This window comes from Aspergillus foveolatus (assembly GCF_047715535.1).
Source record: "Aspergillus foveolatus strain CBS 279.81 unplaced genomic scaffold BDW70scaffold_1, whole genome shotgun sequence".
Taxonomy (NCBI): Eukaryota; Fungi; Ascomycota; class Eurotiomycetes; order Eurotiales; family Aspergillaceae; genus Aspergillus; species Aspergillus foveolatus.
The window spans coordinates 1,155,211-1,170,731 of record NW_027396065.1 but is presented as its reverse complement, the minus strand read 5'-3'; the positions used below and the strand labels follow the sequence as shown (position 1 = coordinate 1,170,731).

The window sequence follows — 15,521 nt, the reverse complement described above, 5'->3', positions numbered from 1 at the left end:
GAGTGACACCTCCTCGCTCCATCCGGTTAAAGTATACTATCAAGACAATGAGATCTCGCTGTTTCCCCCAAGGGAAGGTGATGCTTCTGAAACATTTTTTCTAGAAGACGAGGGTCTTGCATACGAATCTTTTGGTAAACTGTTTGGTGCATGCCGTGAAGTTCTTAAAAACCACATCACCGAGAATGAGGTGTTAGTGATCGACATCGAAACTCTTAACTTTCAGGTGACTGAGGTGAGCCCATCAATGCTTATGTTCTATGTACAACTTGCTGACGAGGAATATCAGGATTCACTGGAGACACATAACTTCACATTGAAACAAATCATAGATGTGTACCTGCAACTTTGTCACAATGATGGCATAGTAGAAGCGGAGGCCCTATATCTCAATCTTAGTACGAAACTGACCCTTGCTGCGGAACTATCGGAACTTCTGATAGCTGCAAGTGAAGGAAAGGGATTGTCCGAGATCCAGTCCTGGGAAATCTACCCAGATGCAGAAGGGGCTGCTGAATTCGAAGAGACCGTCCAAGAGTCTTATTTGGAAGAGCAACCTGGCACTTTGGAGAAGGGAACTATGGAGAATAAAAGCAACCACGGAAGCTCCCAGGAGCCCGATTCGGATGTCACTTCTCATGAACAGGATGCTTCAAGCTCCCAACAAGGCAATCTGGATACTGAAGAAAACCGCAGCGTCAGAAATACTGATGATGGGAAAGTTATTGTTAATGCTACCGACCTGGAAGACGGAAATAATGCATCCCCTCAAGCTGCATCTCATAACCTAGAGGAACAGAACACAGATTCTACCGGGACACTAGAGCCGCTACCCATGAACGATCCATCCGAGGAGCGACTACAACCCGGAGAAGTCGATGAACAATCCCAACGTGATGAGAACGATGACGAGGACTATCAGGAAGATGACGAAGATGACGGGGAGGCGCACCCTGAAGAGGCTTTTTGGGCCAAAGCCACCGGATCCGCTGGTGATCCGGAGGAGCCCGAGGTTGATGACACCGGGGACCTTGAAGGACATCCGGCAGAATATAATGACTTGGAATCATATCACGAGCAACCGCCCTCAGAGGAGGATGCCAAGACTGATGTTGGTGATGCTGCTGATGCTGCTAGTGAGGATGACCTCGCTCTGAAACCTCAATCCGAGGATAGTTCCAACACGACAGAACCGCCCTTGGATGGCAACTCGCCGGAGAAGTCCGACCATCAACACGAGGTAGATGACTCACCAGGTGTGGCAGACCATGCAGACAGTCCTGACAGCGGTTCAAAGCCCGTGGACCTCGTCGGCGGCGAGGCAGATGAGCCGGGTCACCTCGACCAAACGTCTGAAAATACTGTTTCTTTGCCCGCCAATGACGACGAGGGAGCCGACCTGCCCTTCGAAGACGAAGAGGATTATTTGGACCTAGGAAGTGCAAACGATGCGAATTCTCTCTATGAAGACCAGGAAGACGCATTCACCAGTCACGTTTCTGGCAAGCGCTTCCGTGAGCCTGATGACGAAATTGACTTTCCTCAAAGCAGCACTCCAGAAGTGAAGCGCTCTCGGTCCTCCTAAGTTGGTACTGACTGGCAACGCATGACATTCTTTGTCACGTACTCGTGTTGCGTGGGTCTGTATGAACAATTAACAGCTTCAGCACTCTTCCCAGGGACTGAGTGGCCTTTCCCGGCCTTGTATGGAATTCGCGACAATCACGCTGCAGCCGTTTACGATCAATCTAGGTACGTATCTATCGATTAACCTCTTATATAGCCAGGGAGCGTACTTTCTAGGTATACCTTCCCCAACCTCGCTCGCCCTGAGCGCCCGGTTCTAGCTTGCCACTCCAGGTTCGTACCACCGGCGCTTTCTACAGAAGTAGACGCGTTTAGTTTCGATTTCTCTTGTTCCTTTTTAGTCTGTGCTTTTCTTGTTATGTTTTCCCCTGTTATTGTCATTTCGTTAGCGATACCTCGGGAAATGGGTCGGCGTTTCGGTGGTGCATAGGAGCATTCGGACACAGTTCATACCGTGGATCTGAGATGAAGTGTCTAACCTTGCTATGTGGCAAGCAAAAGGGCACCTTCATTTCTGCATATCTAGACGGCGTGTTGGACATGGAGGGTTGATTTTGTTATTGCGCTGCGACTAATATAGTAAACGCTTGAGTGGAGGAGCGTTGTTACTATTGTACTATATTGCGGTCGATAGAGTCGATTTAGTGTGATTACCTGAGCACTCTTACAGGGCCCGCAGTCCTAGTATTCAATGAGTGATTAAGCATGATTTTGCTCGTCCGGGGATCCGTCCTGTAGGCCGTATTTAGTATGAGAAGAGCCCTAGAGGATAAAACATACCCAGTATAAAACTTCACACTTTATAGACGTACTAATGGAGAGAGCGGCCGGGGTAGATCTGAAACCACCTACGGCCGCGGTTCGGGGATAAACTGTCTTGGCTTATCATCATGCTCACTATGCCTACTGAGGCAGGTCGTATAAATTGAGAATCCAGTTATTTCTCCCTTGACTCTCTTCTCAAGGAAGGCCGAAATGAACTAGAACGGACATTACTGGGGTTATGCTCAGCCTCCTCGTTGAAACCCGCAGCTACTTTGGGCGATGATGAAACACCGATCGTTAAAATTGGTCTTGAGGGGTTGCTGGGGAGAATAAAACCTGCTGAGACAGCACTTTCGACGAAGGAGAAAACAATCTTAAGATAGATGATCATCTAGGTATCAGTAGTTAAAAGGAGACGATACGAGTCATAGGCTGTGCTGCCCGTAAGAGCATAAGCAAAAGTGAGTGGCCCAGTTCTATTTCTGTTTGGGCCTGGTCCCGGCTTGCGTAGGCTCGAATCTCAGACAAGCAACTTAATTACCTAGGCATATTTAGTGGTGCGACCCTCCAGTTTGCCAGAGGACTTTTGGCCTTCTTGCAACCCGCCCTTCCAGCCCTTCGGCCCTTGTTCCCTCGTTGAGTCGTCTTTTTGTCTCTCGCTTTGATCCTGCACTCTTCTCCACTTAATACACGGCAGATACTACAGAGTAGAGTACCAATCTTGTTCAGCTGCTACTCCATATACTTGCCGCTCTCGTTCGCTTGGGCCACTTACGCGTCCAGAACCAGCGCCAGTAAACCCCACCGCACGCAGACGCAGCAAGAGAACTGGCCAGCCGCAGCCAGCCTCCGAGAGTCCGAATCGACCACCATCGAGATCGATCTGTCCCTCCGAGCATTCGCCAGTCTTCAAACCTCATCAACGTCGTCTTGTTTCATTCTTAAGGCTGCAGGATCTTCAGCCGCTCCATTCCTTTCACCGCCGCCCTTGTTGTACAACTCGCGTCCTCATTCCAAACCATCACCGTGTTTTGTTACAGCTCTGAACGACCGTCATCATTCTGCGGCCTTTCCCTTCGTTTTGCACTCCTTCCATCGAATAACTGCTAGCCCTGGAGCTTTCACCAAGAAGGAGCACCTAGCTCCTACAGCACATCAACGATGATTTCAGATAAGTACGCATCGCCTCGCTCCTTGTTGCTCCCTGTGTTAGGCGGTCGCATTCTAATCGGATTACTCGATCAACAGGTATATCGGCCTGTTGTTGGCCATCCTTTCTACAATGGCCATTGGTACGGACCTATTGATTCTTTCGGCTGTAAATAGCGCTGACAGTCCGCTAGGCACGAGCTTCGTCATCACCAAAATAGTGCGTTAAAACCAATTAGCCTTTCCTTCTTACGCCGGTCGATACGGATCTAGTCTTCGCCTGGAACGCAGCTCACTTATTTCATACAGGGTCTAAATCATGCTACGGAACGACATGGATTCGAAGGTGAAGGGTTCTCATACCTGAAAAGTCCAACGTGGTGGGTTGGAGTCAGTACCTGTATGGAATAGCCGCATCTGAAGAATTGCGAAGGAAAAGCTGACAACATCGCAGTGGCCATTGGGGAGGCCGCCAACTTCGCGGCATATGCATTTGCACCAGCCATCCTGGTGACACCCCTGGGTGCGCTTAGCGTCTTGATTGGGTGAGTTTTTTCCTCGACCTACGAAAAACTTCGCATCAACCGGCGCGTTGCTGACACTTAAAAGCGCTGTCCTAGGGTCTTATTTCCTCAAAGAAAGGCTTGGCGTTTTGGGAAAACTGGGCTGCGCTATGTGCTTGCTTGGATCAGTGGTTATCGTCCTACATGCGCCGCCGGATCAGCCAGTTGATACGATTGACGAAATTTTGCAATATGCGCTCCAGCCTGGTACGCCTCAACACCGGACATATCGTTCACGATAGTCTAACATTTGGTCCTTGCTGTTCTAGGATTTCTGATATACTGCCTTGCTGTCGCGATATTCGCGACTGTCATGATATACCGAGTCGCCCCTGTATACGGGAAGAGGAATCCGCTGATTTATATTTCGATCTGCTCCACCGTTGGCTCTGTTTCCGTCATGTCTGTCAAAGCTTTCGGCATTGCCCTGAAGCTTACCTTAGGAGGCCACAACCAATTCACCCATGCTTCGACATACGTGTTCCTCATCGTTACCGCCTTCTGCATTCTCACGCAGATGAACTACTTCAACAAGGCCTTGAACGAGTTCTCTACCTCAATGTAAGTAACCCTACCTGCAAGTAATTGACATATCTGACAAGCCTAGCGTCAATCCCTTGTACTATGTCACATTCACCACCGCCACACTCTGCGCCTCATTCATCTTGTTCAAAGGATTCAATACAACCGATGCCGTCAATACCATATCGCTACTTTGCGGTTTTCTGATTATATTCTCCGGCGTCTATCTCCTGAACATCTCAAGAAATGATCCAGACGGACATTCGATGAATGCGAAATATGATGATGAAGGTGTTCCCACAGACGGAATTGCAGGCTTTCAAACTCGTCGGTCGATGCAGGCGCGCAGGAGCGGCGAACCGCATCGCCGAAGCTCTTCGAGCATTGCCTTCCTGAGCGGACGTGGTGACCGGGAAGGTCTTATCCGCTCCTACGACGTCGAGAACCAAAATTTTGGGCTCTCTGAGCTGACCGAGGAAAGTGATGGAGAACCCGGCCCCACGTTCAAAAGGAGCGAGGAGGTAGATCGCACATCCCAATCACGGAAGAAGAACGACGATCTATAGTACGACCCATGATTTCACTGCTGTCTTGCTGGCTGTGCTAGCTTTATTCACGACAGGTTATTACGCCATTTCTTTGCGTCCGTTTCCGACTCGATTTCAATTCTCTCGATCTGCCATCACACCATTTACTTAGCCGACCGACATCCATAAGATTCGGTACCTTGTACTTTTACCTTCTCCCGATGGCGGAAGAAATTCATGATCAGAACCCGGAACAGCGGCCAACTAACGCCGTTTGACCGGAGTTGCGATGGTTTGTTTTTCGGTATGACTTTATCATTGATTGGGCAAAAACGCAGGCGTTAGTGCTTGCGATAAGGATTTGGATTGTATATACCTATGCATTGAAGGCAGTTTTGAGATAGAGATTCTAGGCGTTTTTTCTCTATTATCCGGCTACGTCATAGGTGATCGCGTAGAGTAACCTGCGCTCCCATCTGCTGAAACTTTGTGAAAGGATGACTAGCTCACTAAAGGTCGCGATAACTTACTCGATGATGTTTATGATATACTTGGTAACAGAATGATGCTCTGGCCTTGAGCAATGACTAGATTAATGGTTTATACCTTGTTCCTGCGAAGATCAGCAGCTGGGTGGGGGCATGACACAAGACGACCTCATGTGAACCGCAAGCAGCCCATTACGAGCATTCAAGTTCCCTCGGTTTTCCCACAATTCTACCTTCGAAATAATGTATATGAGCATACAGGGGACTATACACTGGTATCTCTGCTGTACTGGCTAGGTGTCTACACCCTGGCACTTCCAGAGGTTTATTTGCTGCCCAAAATCATTCCCCGCAGCGAAATTCATCGCGAGTCAGCACACCTGAAAAACAACAGGGAATGTGTCCAATATGCCTAGCTTGCTACGGAGGATAGTCATCTTCGCAGGTGTCGATGGACTGATTCTTCACTCTTCGGGGAATGGATCTCGGTACAATGGCAACGGTGATTCTTCGTCAATCCGCATCGATTACAAAACGAATCGCATCTCATCATTGTCGGGCCCCGCATCAGACCTAAGTGTGAGGAAAGATTACGCTGGCCTCGAGACTTACGGCCTTGTCGGTAAATACTGCATTCAATAATATAGCCATTGGGTAAAAAGGTTTTGCTGATGCGTAACCATCACTGCAGGCCTTCTATCCGTTGCGTCGTACTCGTTCCTCATTACAATCACGCAGCGTCAGCAGGTTGCCCAGATCCAAGGGAAGCCAATATATAGCATCGCACACGTGACAGTCATCCCTACTTCGTCTCAGGAAGATGCCAGCCGTGCGATAGTCCAGGCAAAGGAGAGCATTCTCCAGGGGGAAGGGAGTGATGACAATGACACAGCTTCGGAAGGTGCAGATGTATCCGAGGCAGAGACAGATGGAGGTGATGCAGAAGAAATCAGCACCTCCCCTGCTTCCCCCATCCGGGAGACACGTCACCCGAGGAACGACAGCATCAGTAGCAACATCACCGAAAATATGATAGGCAAGAAGGTTCGATTCGGGCGCTTCGCCGCAAACTGGTTGTCGCGGAAGGCTATGGGCTTACCAGGACTCGGCACTGCGGAGTTGAACACGCAGGAGGACACAGAATCTGTGGGGATACCGATGGTGGAATTCAAGGAGGAGGATCCTGTGGCAGCGCGCTCAGCGTACGCTGCGAATACTGAGGAACCTATTGCATATGCGAGTGATTCCTCATCGCCGAAAGACAGCGAACTAGAGCCGCCTACGGAAACGAAACCGATAGAGTTGTTGCCGAAGTTGCTGCGGTATACGAAGCTGATATTTTCTTCAAGCAACTTCTTTTTTTCGTATGATTACGATCTCACGAGGCCTATTAGTTCTCAGCCGTCGGCTGTAAGTGGGCACTTACCAATCCACAAGGTTGCAGATGAGTTGGTGCGTATGAAGTCCCATGTTTTGTTTTTCTAAACTAAACTATGTGGCTCTAGTACTTCTGGAACCAAAACCTCATGCTTCCATTCATTACAGCAGGCATGCATCCATTTGTCCTACCACTTGTACAGGGCTTTGTTGGTCAGAGTGAGTTTACCGTGGCTGCAAAGACCGACCCATCCTCAGAGGCAGAACCCTCTGAGGCACGCATTCTAGGTGAGAAGCAGGAAGTGGAAGAAGTCAAAATAGCCGCTGAGAAAAGAAATTATCTCCTTACCTTAATCTCACGACGATCTGTGAAGCGTCCAGGCCTACGGTATCTTCGTCGTGGAGTGGATGACGACGGGAATACCGCAAACACGGTGGAAACGGAGCAAATTCTCTCATTACCGGATTGGGAACCTTCCCACAATGTTTACTCGTACCTTCAGCTACGGGGTTCCATTCCGCTATACTTTTCGCAGTCTCCATACTCTTTCAAACCGGTCCCTGTTCTCCATCATTCGCCAGAAACAAATAAATTGGCGTTCGAGCGGCACTTCCGTACTATAAGCCGACGTTACGGGAGGATACAAGCTGTTTCTTTGGTTGATAAGCGCGTCCCCGAATTGAAGCTTGGGGAGCAGTACGAGAAGTATGCCCAGGAATTGAACCATTCTGGCGGCAATGACGGCGTCCCACTGGGGTTTGAATGGTTTGATTTTCATAATGAATGCCGTGGAATGAAATTTGAGAATGTGAGCCGGCTCGTCGACAAACTTGCAGATACTTTGGAAGAGTTCAAAAGCATTGTAGTGAACAATGGCACCATAATCCAAAATCAGACGGGAATCGTCCGTACCAACTGCATGGACTGCCTTGACCGCACAGGTGTCGCACAGTGCGCCTTCGGGCAATGGGCTCTGGAGCGCGCATTGAAACAGGAAGGTATCGATATTGACTTGGGAGGGGACTCCTCTACAAGGTGGTTCAACATATTGTGGGCAGACAATGGTGACGCCATTTCCAAGCAGTATTCCTCAACAGCAGCTTTGAAGGGCGACTATACAAGGACTAGGAAACGGGACTACCGTGGAGCTCTGAATGACTTTGGGTTGACGCTGTCTCGGTACTACAACAACATCGTCAACGACTATTTCTCGCAGGCCTGCGTCGACTATCTTTTGGGCAATGTCTCAACTCAGGTATTCCAGGAGTTCGCGACTGAGCTACAGACAGCAGATCCCGGCATCTCGGTTCAGAAGCTCAGACAAAATGCCATCGATACCAGCTGCCGCATTGTGATTAGCGATCAGTCTGAGGAGTTCTTAGGCGGCTGGACCATGTTAACGCCGCGGCAGCCAAACACACTTAGAACATTGCCATTCGAGGAGTCGGTTCTGCTCCTCACGGATGCCGCTGTCTACAGCTGCCGCTTTGACTGGAACACGGACAAGGTACTTTCATTTGAGCGGATTGATCTGCGCTCAATAACGCGGATCAACTATGGCACGTATATAACATCTACCCTGACAGAAGCTCAATCAGATGAACAGCACAATGTTGGATTAGTGATCGAATTCCGCGAAGGTGACAATAACGCTCTCCGAGTCAACACTCGGTCTCTCCAAAGCGAGGTCGACCCCAAAGCACTCGACAATCAATGGGACATGTCCTCGTGGTTTAGGGGCCCGCAACGGGTAAAAACACGCATCATGGCGTTCAAAGCTCTCCCACAGTCGAATTCGGTGACACAAACACAGCGCCGGAAAAGCGCAACAGTGAGTGAAATTGACTGGGTGCAAACCATTTGTGAAGAGATCGAGCGGGCTATGAGAGCCGGCGAGCAGACGCCAGCAAATGGACCCCGGCCCTCTGTGATTGGACCGGCTGAAATCATATCGCTCGCCGAGGCGAAGAAGCGGACGGGGCTTTTGGAGCACTTGGTTCATGATATTAAAAAGATGGTGTGGGCTTAGTTGTAATAAAGCTCGCGTTATTTGTTAATATTGGAGAGGTAGTTGGGACGTGCGGAAGTGAGCGCCTGGGATACAAGTGGAGTGATCAATACCTTTGTAATGTACGAATTGTCTCAGCGTAATGCTATCTATATCATTTTTGGATTGATATATGTCTACGCGGTTGCCAGTGTGGTTGGTAACTGACGCAACTGTCGAGCGGGTTTGGCCCGTTTGTTACAGTATTGTCCACATTTCGAACACAATATTAAAGTATATGGAATCCAGCATAGCGACCATAGGAAAGAATGAAATCATAGAAAAGGCAGATGGAGATCCCCTTCAATATTATTGAAGTGCCAGAAAGGTTGCTCTATCGGACTGACTGCCTTATTGTATTTCCCGTAATCATGTGGTAATATCCTGACGCTGAACTTTCTTACTTCCTTGTTGCAGCTGTGCACCGTGCACACGCCCACTGATGGAGGGTTTCTTTCTCTATCTATGTATTTCTGTCTCTTAACAGTTATAATATTCCTGCGCCATTATCAGAGCAGTCACAGCAAGCAGTAGTCCTAGACGTTGGTTCTGGGGAAAGGCTTGGAGCAGAGTTCCCACAAGCACAGCGGGGTTCCTAGGCCTACACATTTGAATCCACCCACCACCACGCGCCTTCTCCCATCCTCAGAGTCTCCTCTCCCTCCGCCCTCTCTTCTCCTTATTTTCCATTTCTTTTCCCTACATTGGGATTCAATTGTTACCGGCTGATCTTGCCGCTTTCTTATAATCTTATAACCATGCAGTGGCAGCCTGAGGAGGGCCCGCTGGGGCAGCTGGCCTACTGCCTCAGGGATTCGTTGAATTCTCACAACAGCGCCGCTCAAAAACAGGCCGAACAGGTGCGTTGCGCATGTATTCCTTTCCCTATGATATACTCCCTTTGCATAAATTCCCCATGCGTCATTCAATATTTGCAGCCCAATTCACGCCCTGTTTCTCCTGTCTGCGACCGCAACGTACTCCTGTTGCGCTTCGTCGGTCTGGAAATTTTTCTTAGAGAGAGAGAACTGACGTGAGCGCATCTCCGACCATAACAGATGCTGGTACAAGCAACATCATCTCCAGACTATGTTAAATATATTACCTACCTCTTTTGCACCCCGCAGAAACCGTCCGTCTTGAATATGCAGCCGGCCGAATATGACATTGTCCGCGTCGCCGCTGCCATGAACCTCAAGATGAAAATCCACGTTGCATACAACACCATTCCCCAGGATTCTCTCGCATATATCCGGTCAGCCACCCTCATCGGGCTCCGCGATGACAACGGGCAAGTGCGGAATTCCGCTGGTATCGTGATAACAGAGTTGATCGCAAAGGCGGGGCTATTGGCGTGGCCAGAGGTCCTCCACGAGCTGCTGACGCTTGTTGAGAATCCGGCCGGAGATGCCAGTACGACCACTCGGGAAGCTGCCATGTCGGCGTTGTTCAAGGTCTGCGAGGATAACCGCAAGATCCTCGAGCGGGAATACAGCGGGCAGTGCCCCTTGGACGTGATCATCCCGAAGCTGCTATCGTTCAGTTCTATCGACAGCTTCCGGATCCGAGAGTCGGCGTTAAAAGCTATTCTCATCTTCCTCCCGCACCGACCGAACTCTTTGATCGCGCAGATGGACGTTTTCCTGTCGCAATTGTTCCAACTGTCCAACGACCCTTCTTTGGAGGTCCAGCGCACGGTGTGCCAGGCTTTTGCACAACTCGTGGACTTTGCTCCTGAGAAACTTATTCCTCACATGGATGGGCTGGTCAACTACATAATTATGCAGCAGCAGAGCCAGATCGACCCGGAACTGAACCTCGATGCGGCCGAGTTTTGGCTGGTTGCGGGTGAACAGGCTGCGTTACAACAACCTCTGGCGCCTCATATGCCCAAAATTGTTCCAGTGCTACTACAGAGTATGGTATATGACGAGGAGGAAGCTATCCGACTTGCCGGGGAAGGCGAGGACGCCGACGTGGAAGATCGTGAAGAAGATCTGAAACCTCAGTTTGCTCGGTCAAAGGCCAGTCGTATAGATGTCTCCAAAGCCGGCGGACAACAGAATGGGAATGTGTCGGCGCAGGCGCCGGAGGATGAGGACGATGATCTGAGCGAAGGTGAAATCGAGGACTCTGAGTTTGGAGACGATCCTGAGGATGAATGGACTTTACGCAAGTGCTCGGCCGCTGCACTGGATGTCTTTTCGAACGTCTACCACGAGCCTATTTTTGAAATCATCCTGCCTTACCTGAAGGAAACTCTGCGTCATGAACAGTGGGTGCAGCGAGAGGCCGCTGTTTTGACGCTCGGTGCGGTAGCCGACGGCTGTATGGACGCCGTTACTCCTCACCTTCCTGAACTTATTCCGTACCTCATTTCATTGTTGAACGACACGCAGCCCGTTGTACGGCAAATCACTTGCTGGTGTCTCGGGCGTTATTCTGAATGGGCTTCGCACATCGCAGACCCTGCGGAGCGTGCTAGGTTTTTCGAACCCATGATGGAGGGCATTTTGCGTCGCATGCTAGACGGAAACAAGAAGGTCCAGGAGGCGGCCGCCTCAGCGTTTGCCAGTCTGGAAGAGAAGTCGGACGCCAACCTGATACCATACTGCGAGCCTATCTTGCGCCAGTTCGTGCTCTGCTTTGGGAAGTACAAGGACCGCAACATGTACATTCTCTATGACTGTGTGCAGACTCTCGCCGAGTGCGTCATGGGCGAGCTTGGCAAGCCTCATCTTGTGGAGATTTTAATGCCCGCTCTTATCGACCGCTACAACAAGGTGTCAGACCAGTCTCGGGAGCTCTTCCCTCTGCTGGAATGCTTGGGATATGTGGCAGCAGCATATGGAGATACATTTGCTCAGTTTGCACCACCGCTCTTCCAGCGGTGTACGAAGATTATTTACGAGAACTTGCAGGAATATGTGGCCTCCGTGAACAACAACACCATTGACGAACCTGACAAGGACTTTCTGGTAACCAGTTTGGACCTGCTGAGCGCGATCATTCAAGCGATTGACCCGAACAAGAGCGGTGAGTTGGTCGTCAACTCTCAGCCTCGATTCTTCGATCTTCTCTGCTTCTGCATGGAAGATCCAAACTACGAGGTGCGCCAGTCGTCCTACGCCCTGCTTGGCGACTGTGCTATGTACATCTTCCCGCAATTGGAACCGTTTATCAACAACATCATGCCAATCCTAATTAAGCAGCTGGATCTGGACATGATCCGCGACGACGACCGCCACACTGGCTTCAGCGTGTTGAACAACGCCTGCTGGTCTTGCGGTGAGATCGCCGTGAACGAGAAGGCCGCGCTCGCTCCGTACGCAGAGAAGCTGTATCACGGCCTCTTAGCCATCATTAACAACGAGGAGATCATCGACTCGGTCAACGAGAATGCAGCCATGGCCCTAGGCCGGCTCGGCATTTGTTGTTCTGACCAGCTTGCGCCTCGATTGGCTGAGTACGCTGGCATTTTCCTGAAGTCCATGAGCCGAATCGATTTTACGCGGGAAAAGGCCTCGGCGTTCCTCGGATTCAACCAAGTCGTGATGAAGAACCCAGCGGCCATGGAGTCTTCCCTTGTAGACTACTTCCAGGCGATTGCCGCCTTTCCCAGCAAGTCGCTCCACCAGGATGAATACCACGACATTCAAAGTTCATTTCAACAGGTAGCTCTCATTCAATCACATGTTTGTCTGTTTTACTAACGGCGTATAACAGGTTCTTCAAGGTTATAAAAATATGATACCCGATTTCGATTCGTTCATGTCCCAACTTCCCCCGCCTGTCGCGCAGAAGCTCCGTTCTGTATACCAGATTTAGATCTATTCCTGTCTCTCTCTGTGCTGCATTTCTCTCATCATTGTCGGTCAAGGCGAAGGGCGTATAAAATATCATCTTGTTTTATCTATTGCTTGTTTTTCAATTTTTCCTTTTTTGTTTCTTCTTTCCTGCGATCTCGCGAGTATCTTCCATCTATTGATTAATGGCATTGCGGTCTGGTCTGGATTCAAGGAGGAGGAGCGGCAGCAGCAGCAACAGGCAGCTGGACTGGAATGATCTATTATATGTAACTCATGCTGGAAATTTACATATGATATATATGGAAGAGGTGGAACTGGACTATGGGCCTTGGTTCTCGACCTGGCTTGATACTGGCTAGGTTCAGGCTCGGTGTGAGACACGTAATAGCCGGCTTTATGATGATGATTTGTAAATCTGGGTTGCGTTAGATAGACTAGGTAGCATACTAGGTAGATTTCTTTTTTACGGCAGCTTGTCTTTTTTGATGCATGGATGGCATTGTTTTCTTTTCTTCAAAATTCTTTCTTTCGATAGAATTTTTGCTGGTCTCATGAGATATAGTACCTAGGTAATGAAGGTGTGGCGAGGACCTGTAAATGCAGCATCCTACTTCCCAGGAACTGCAGAGTATAATACAAAGACCATCCATCCATGATCCAAATCGTCCATATTGAAAATAGAGGAGAGCTGGCTAACGCCTCAATCTCCTTGCCGTCTCCGCCTCAGCCCTCTTAACCCACTCCTCCACACTTCCCTCCTCCTCCTTCATCTTCGTAACCCCCTTCAGCACCTCTCCAATAAACCCAACAAAATTACTCCTGCGCAAAGAATTCTCCCAAGCCCAATCAGCCCTCTTTCTCTCCTCCGCCCTAAGTGCTTCCTGATCCCCCATTTCCGCAGCCCGAATCCTCAAATCCTTCACAACAGCCATGAGATTGAACCTCGTTTCCGTCTCGGGATACCGCGCGATTCGCTTCTGTAGAACCTCAATCACCTTCTCCGGAAAACTGCTCGCATCACACGGCCCATGGGATATTGGGCTCGGCTGCAATCCGTCCAATTCATACAGCGTCCCGTTCACAGGCGTATACGCAATAAAGTGGTACACGTCGCCTTCCTCGTCTTCGTCGCGCGGCCGCACCGTTTCATCGACGAAGGGGCTCGCGCGCGCAAACGCATTATGCGCGGTACGGATTGCTTCAGAGTTTGAGAGCGCCTCGCCGCGCAGGTCGGAGGGGAATCCCGTTGTGAAATCCTTGAAGGAGGAAAGCTCAGGGCCGAGCGTGATGGGGTCATTGTTGTTCTCTGGCAAAGGGGTGTCGTGGTTCAGCAGGACGGAGAGGATTGCTTGTGTGCCGCAGGCGTTTTGGATAGTTTGGTTGGCGAAGAAGAAGGAGGGTGGGAGGGTGGAAGGGTCGGTTGGGGTGCCGTCGGCGGATGAGGAGGATGTGTTAATGTCGGGTGTTTGGCGGAGGTATTTGAAAAGAAAGATTACACCGTAAACTGTTCTGTTGCAGTGTGATGATTAGTCTTTTGAAGAAGTAAGTATAATAAAAAATTGAGTATGTACCCCAGTGAGCGTATCGTATCAGGATCAAGCGAGATCAGCTCCTCGAACTGCACGCCCTTGACGCCGAGGTTCTCGACTAGAGAGGTGAAGACACCCTGCGAAACGGAAGCACATCAGCTAGTCCATCCTCTTAACTGATTACACCAAATCTGGGCGCACCTCATCTGACTCAATTGTGCTCCAACCAGCGGTGTCGGCCATTTTCCTGGTGTGAAGTGCTGAGTTGTATAGCTTGGCTACCTAGACACATACTTTGCAAACAAGTTTGCGGCGATGTGATGACATTGGGACAATGTTTGTTCTATTTGCCTTGTTTGCATTGATTTTCAAAGCTAGCCAGAAATGATTAGAGGATACTATCCTAGCCGTTTTCTAAATCGGGCATGGCGGTAGATGCCGAATACGAGGGTCCCGGTGCGGTTAGACATGACCAAAGCTGGCAAATATCCACTACCGCCCCCACCCATCTATATGGGCCTTGCCCTGTGCTTACCCTTGAGAGGTTGGAGCAAGTGAGCTTGGGCTTGGGGACGGGCAATCTTCGGACTTTCCTCATGTAATGAGAAAAGCTCCCACTGCTCTGTGATCACATGATGCTGCGATATACATCATGGATTTGCCATGAGTGAGAAGCGAGGGTAGGTATCGTTCTGGTCTCTCTTCAATTTTGAAGTCAGTTTGGTCGGTAGGCGAAAGCACGCTGTGGAACTGCAGGAAGGGCGTGACGTTATACTTCAGAGGCGTATCCCAATCCTTGGATGTTACTGGATTTGGCTTCTATTTTAGAAATGAGTACCACGAATTGCCCAATTCGTGACAGAACTTTTATGACAGGGTTACTGAGGCCAAAAGTCCACTGGAAGAAAGCAATCACCTTATCCGAGGATCCCTGTAGCATGTTTACCACAACTCCAAAAGGTCATGGTTGATCTTTCCACCCATGGTCCTTCATTTCAGCTCTTTCAGGCGGCTCCAGGAATGCGGAAAGGCAAACTCCAGGAGTAGAAGGTAGGCTGTCGATCATCCTGAGGTCTCTATGTCTATATATAACTTTTAGGTTCAATCACTTTTGCCGTCACCGCTCTTGTAGATTTGTATTCAGGCCAAACCAGACT

The 15,521-nt window shown here is 49.7% G+C and overlaps 4 protein-coding genes across 4 annotated transcripts; 3 read left to right on the top strand and 1 right to left on the bottom strand.

The window, feature by feature from the left end:
• Window positions 1–3,393: 3,393 nt before the first annotated feature.
• Window positions 3,394–5,607, top strand: BDW70DRAFT_5050 (DUF803 domain membrane protein). Its single transcript, XM_073744156.1, has 8 exons — window positions 3,394–3,527; window positions 3,601–3,644; window positions 3,696–3,721; window positions 3,811–3,901; window positions 3,956–4,046; window positions 4,111–4,271; window positions 4,334–4,625; window positions 4,672–5,607. The coding sequence occupies exons 1-8, from the start codon at window positions 3,514–3,516 to the stop codon at window positions 5,150–5,152; spliced, it is 1,200 nt and encodes a 399-aa protein (XP_073601336.1). The 5' UTR covers window positions 3,394–3,513; the 3' UTR covers window positions 5,153–5,607.
• A 1-nt stretch (window position 5,608) lies between these two features.
• BDW70DRAFT_5051 (SacI domain protein) lies at window positions 5,609–9,150 on the top strand. Its single transcript, XM_073744158.1, has 3 exons — window positions 5,609–6,223; window positions 6,293–7,053; window positions 7,107–9,150. Exons 1-3 carry the CDS (start codon window positions 6,010–6,012, stop codon window positions 9,006–9,008), a joined length of 2,877 nt encoding a protein of 958 aa, XP_073601335.1. The 5' UTR covers window positions 5,609–6,009; the 3' UTR covers window positions 9,009–9,150.
• Window positions 9,151–9,483: 333 nt separating this feature from the next.
• BDW70DRAFT_5031 (putative importin beta-2 subunit) lies at window positions 9,484–12,936 on the top strand. The gene is made up of 3 exons (XM_073744154.1): window positions 9,484–9,886; window positions 10,085–12,700; window positions 12,753–12,936. The coding sequence occupies exons 1-3, from the start codon at window positions 9,785–9,787 to the stop codon at window positions 12,852–12,854; spliced, it is 2,820 nt and encodes a 939-aa protein (XP_073601334.1). The 5' UTR covers window positions 9,484–9,784; the 3' UTR covers window positions 12,855–12,936.
• Window positions 12,937–13,276: 340 nt separating this feature from the next.
• On the bottom strand, window positions 13,277–14,648 carry BDW70DRAFT_126160 (putative 26S proteasome-associated ubiquitin C-terminal hydrolase). Its single transcript, XM_073735042.1, has 3 exons — window positions 14,566–14,648; window positions 14,407–14,501; window positions 13,277–14,344 (listed from the first exon to the last, which is right to left on the bottom strand). The coding sequence occupies exons 1-3, from the start codon at window positions 14,605–14,607 to the stop codon at window positions 13,528–13,530; spliced, it is 954 nt and encodes a 317-aa protein (XP_073601333.1). The 5' UTR covers window positions 14,608–14,648; the 3' UTR covers window positions 13,277–13,527.
• Window positions 14,649–15,521: the final 873 nt, after the last annotated feature.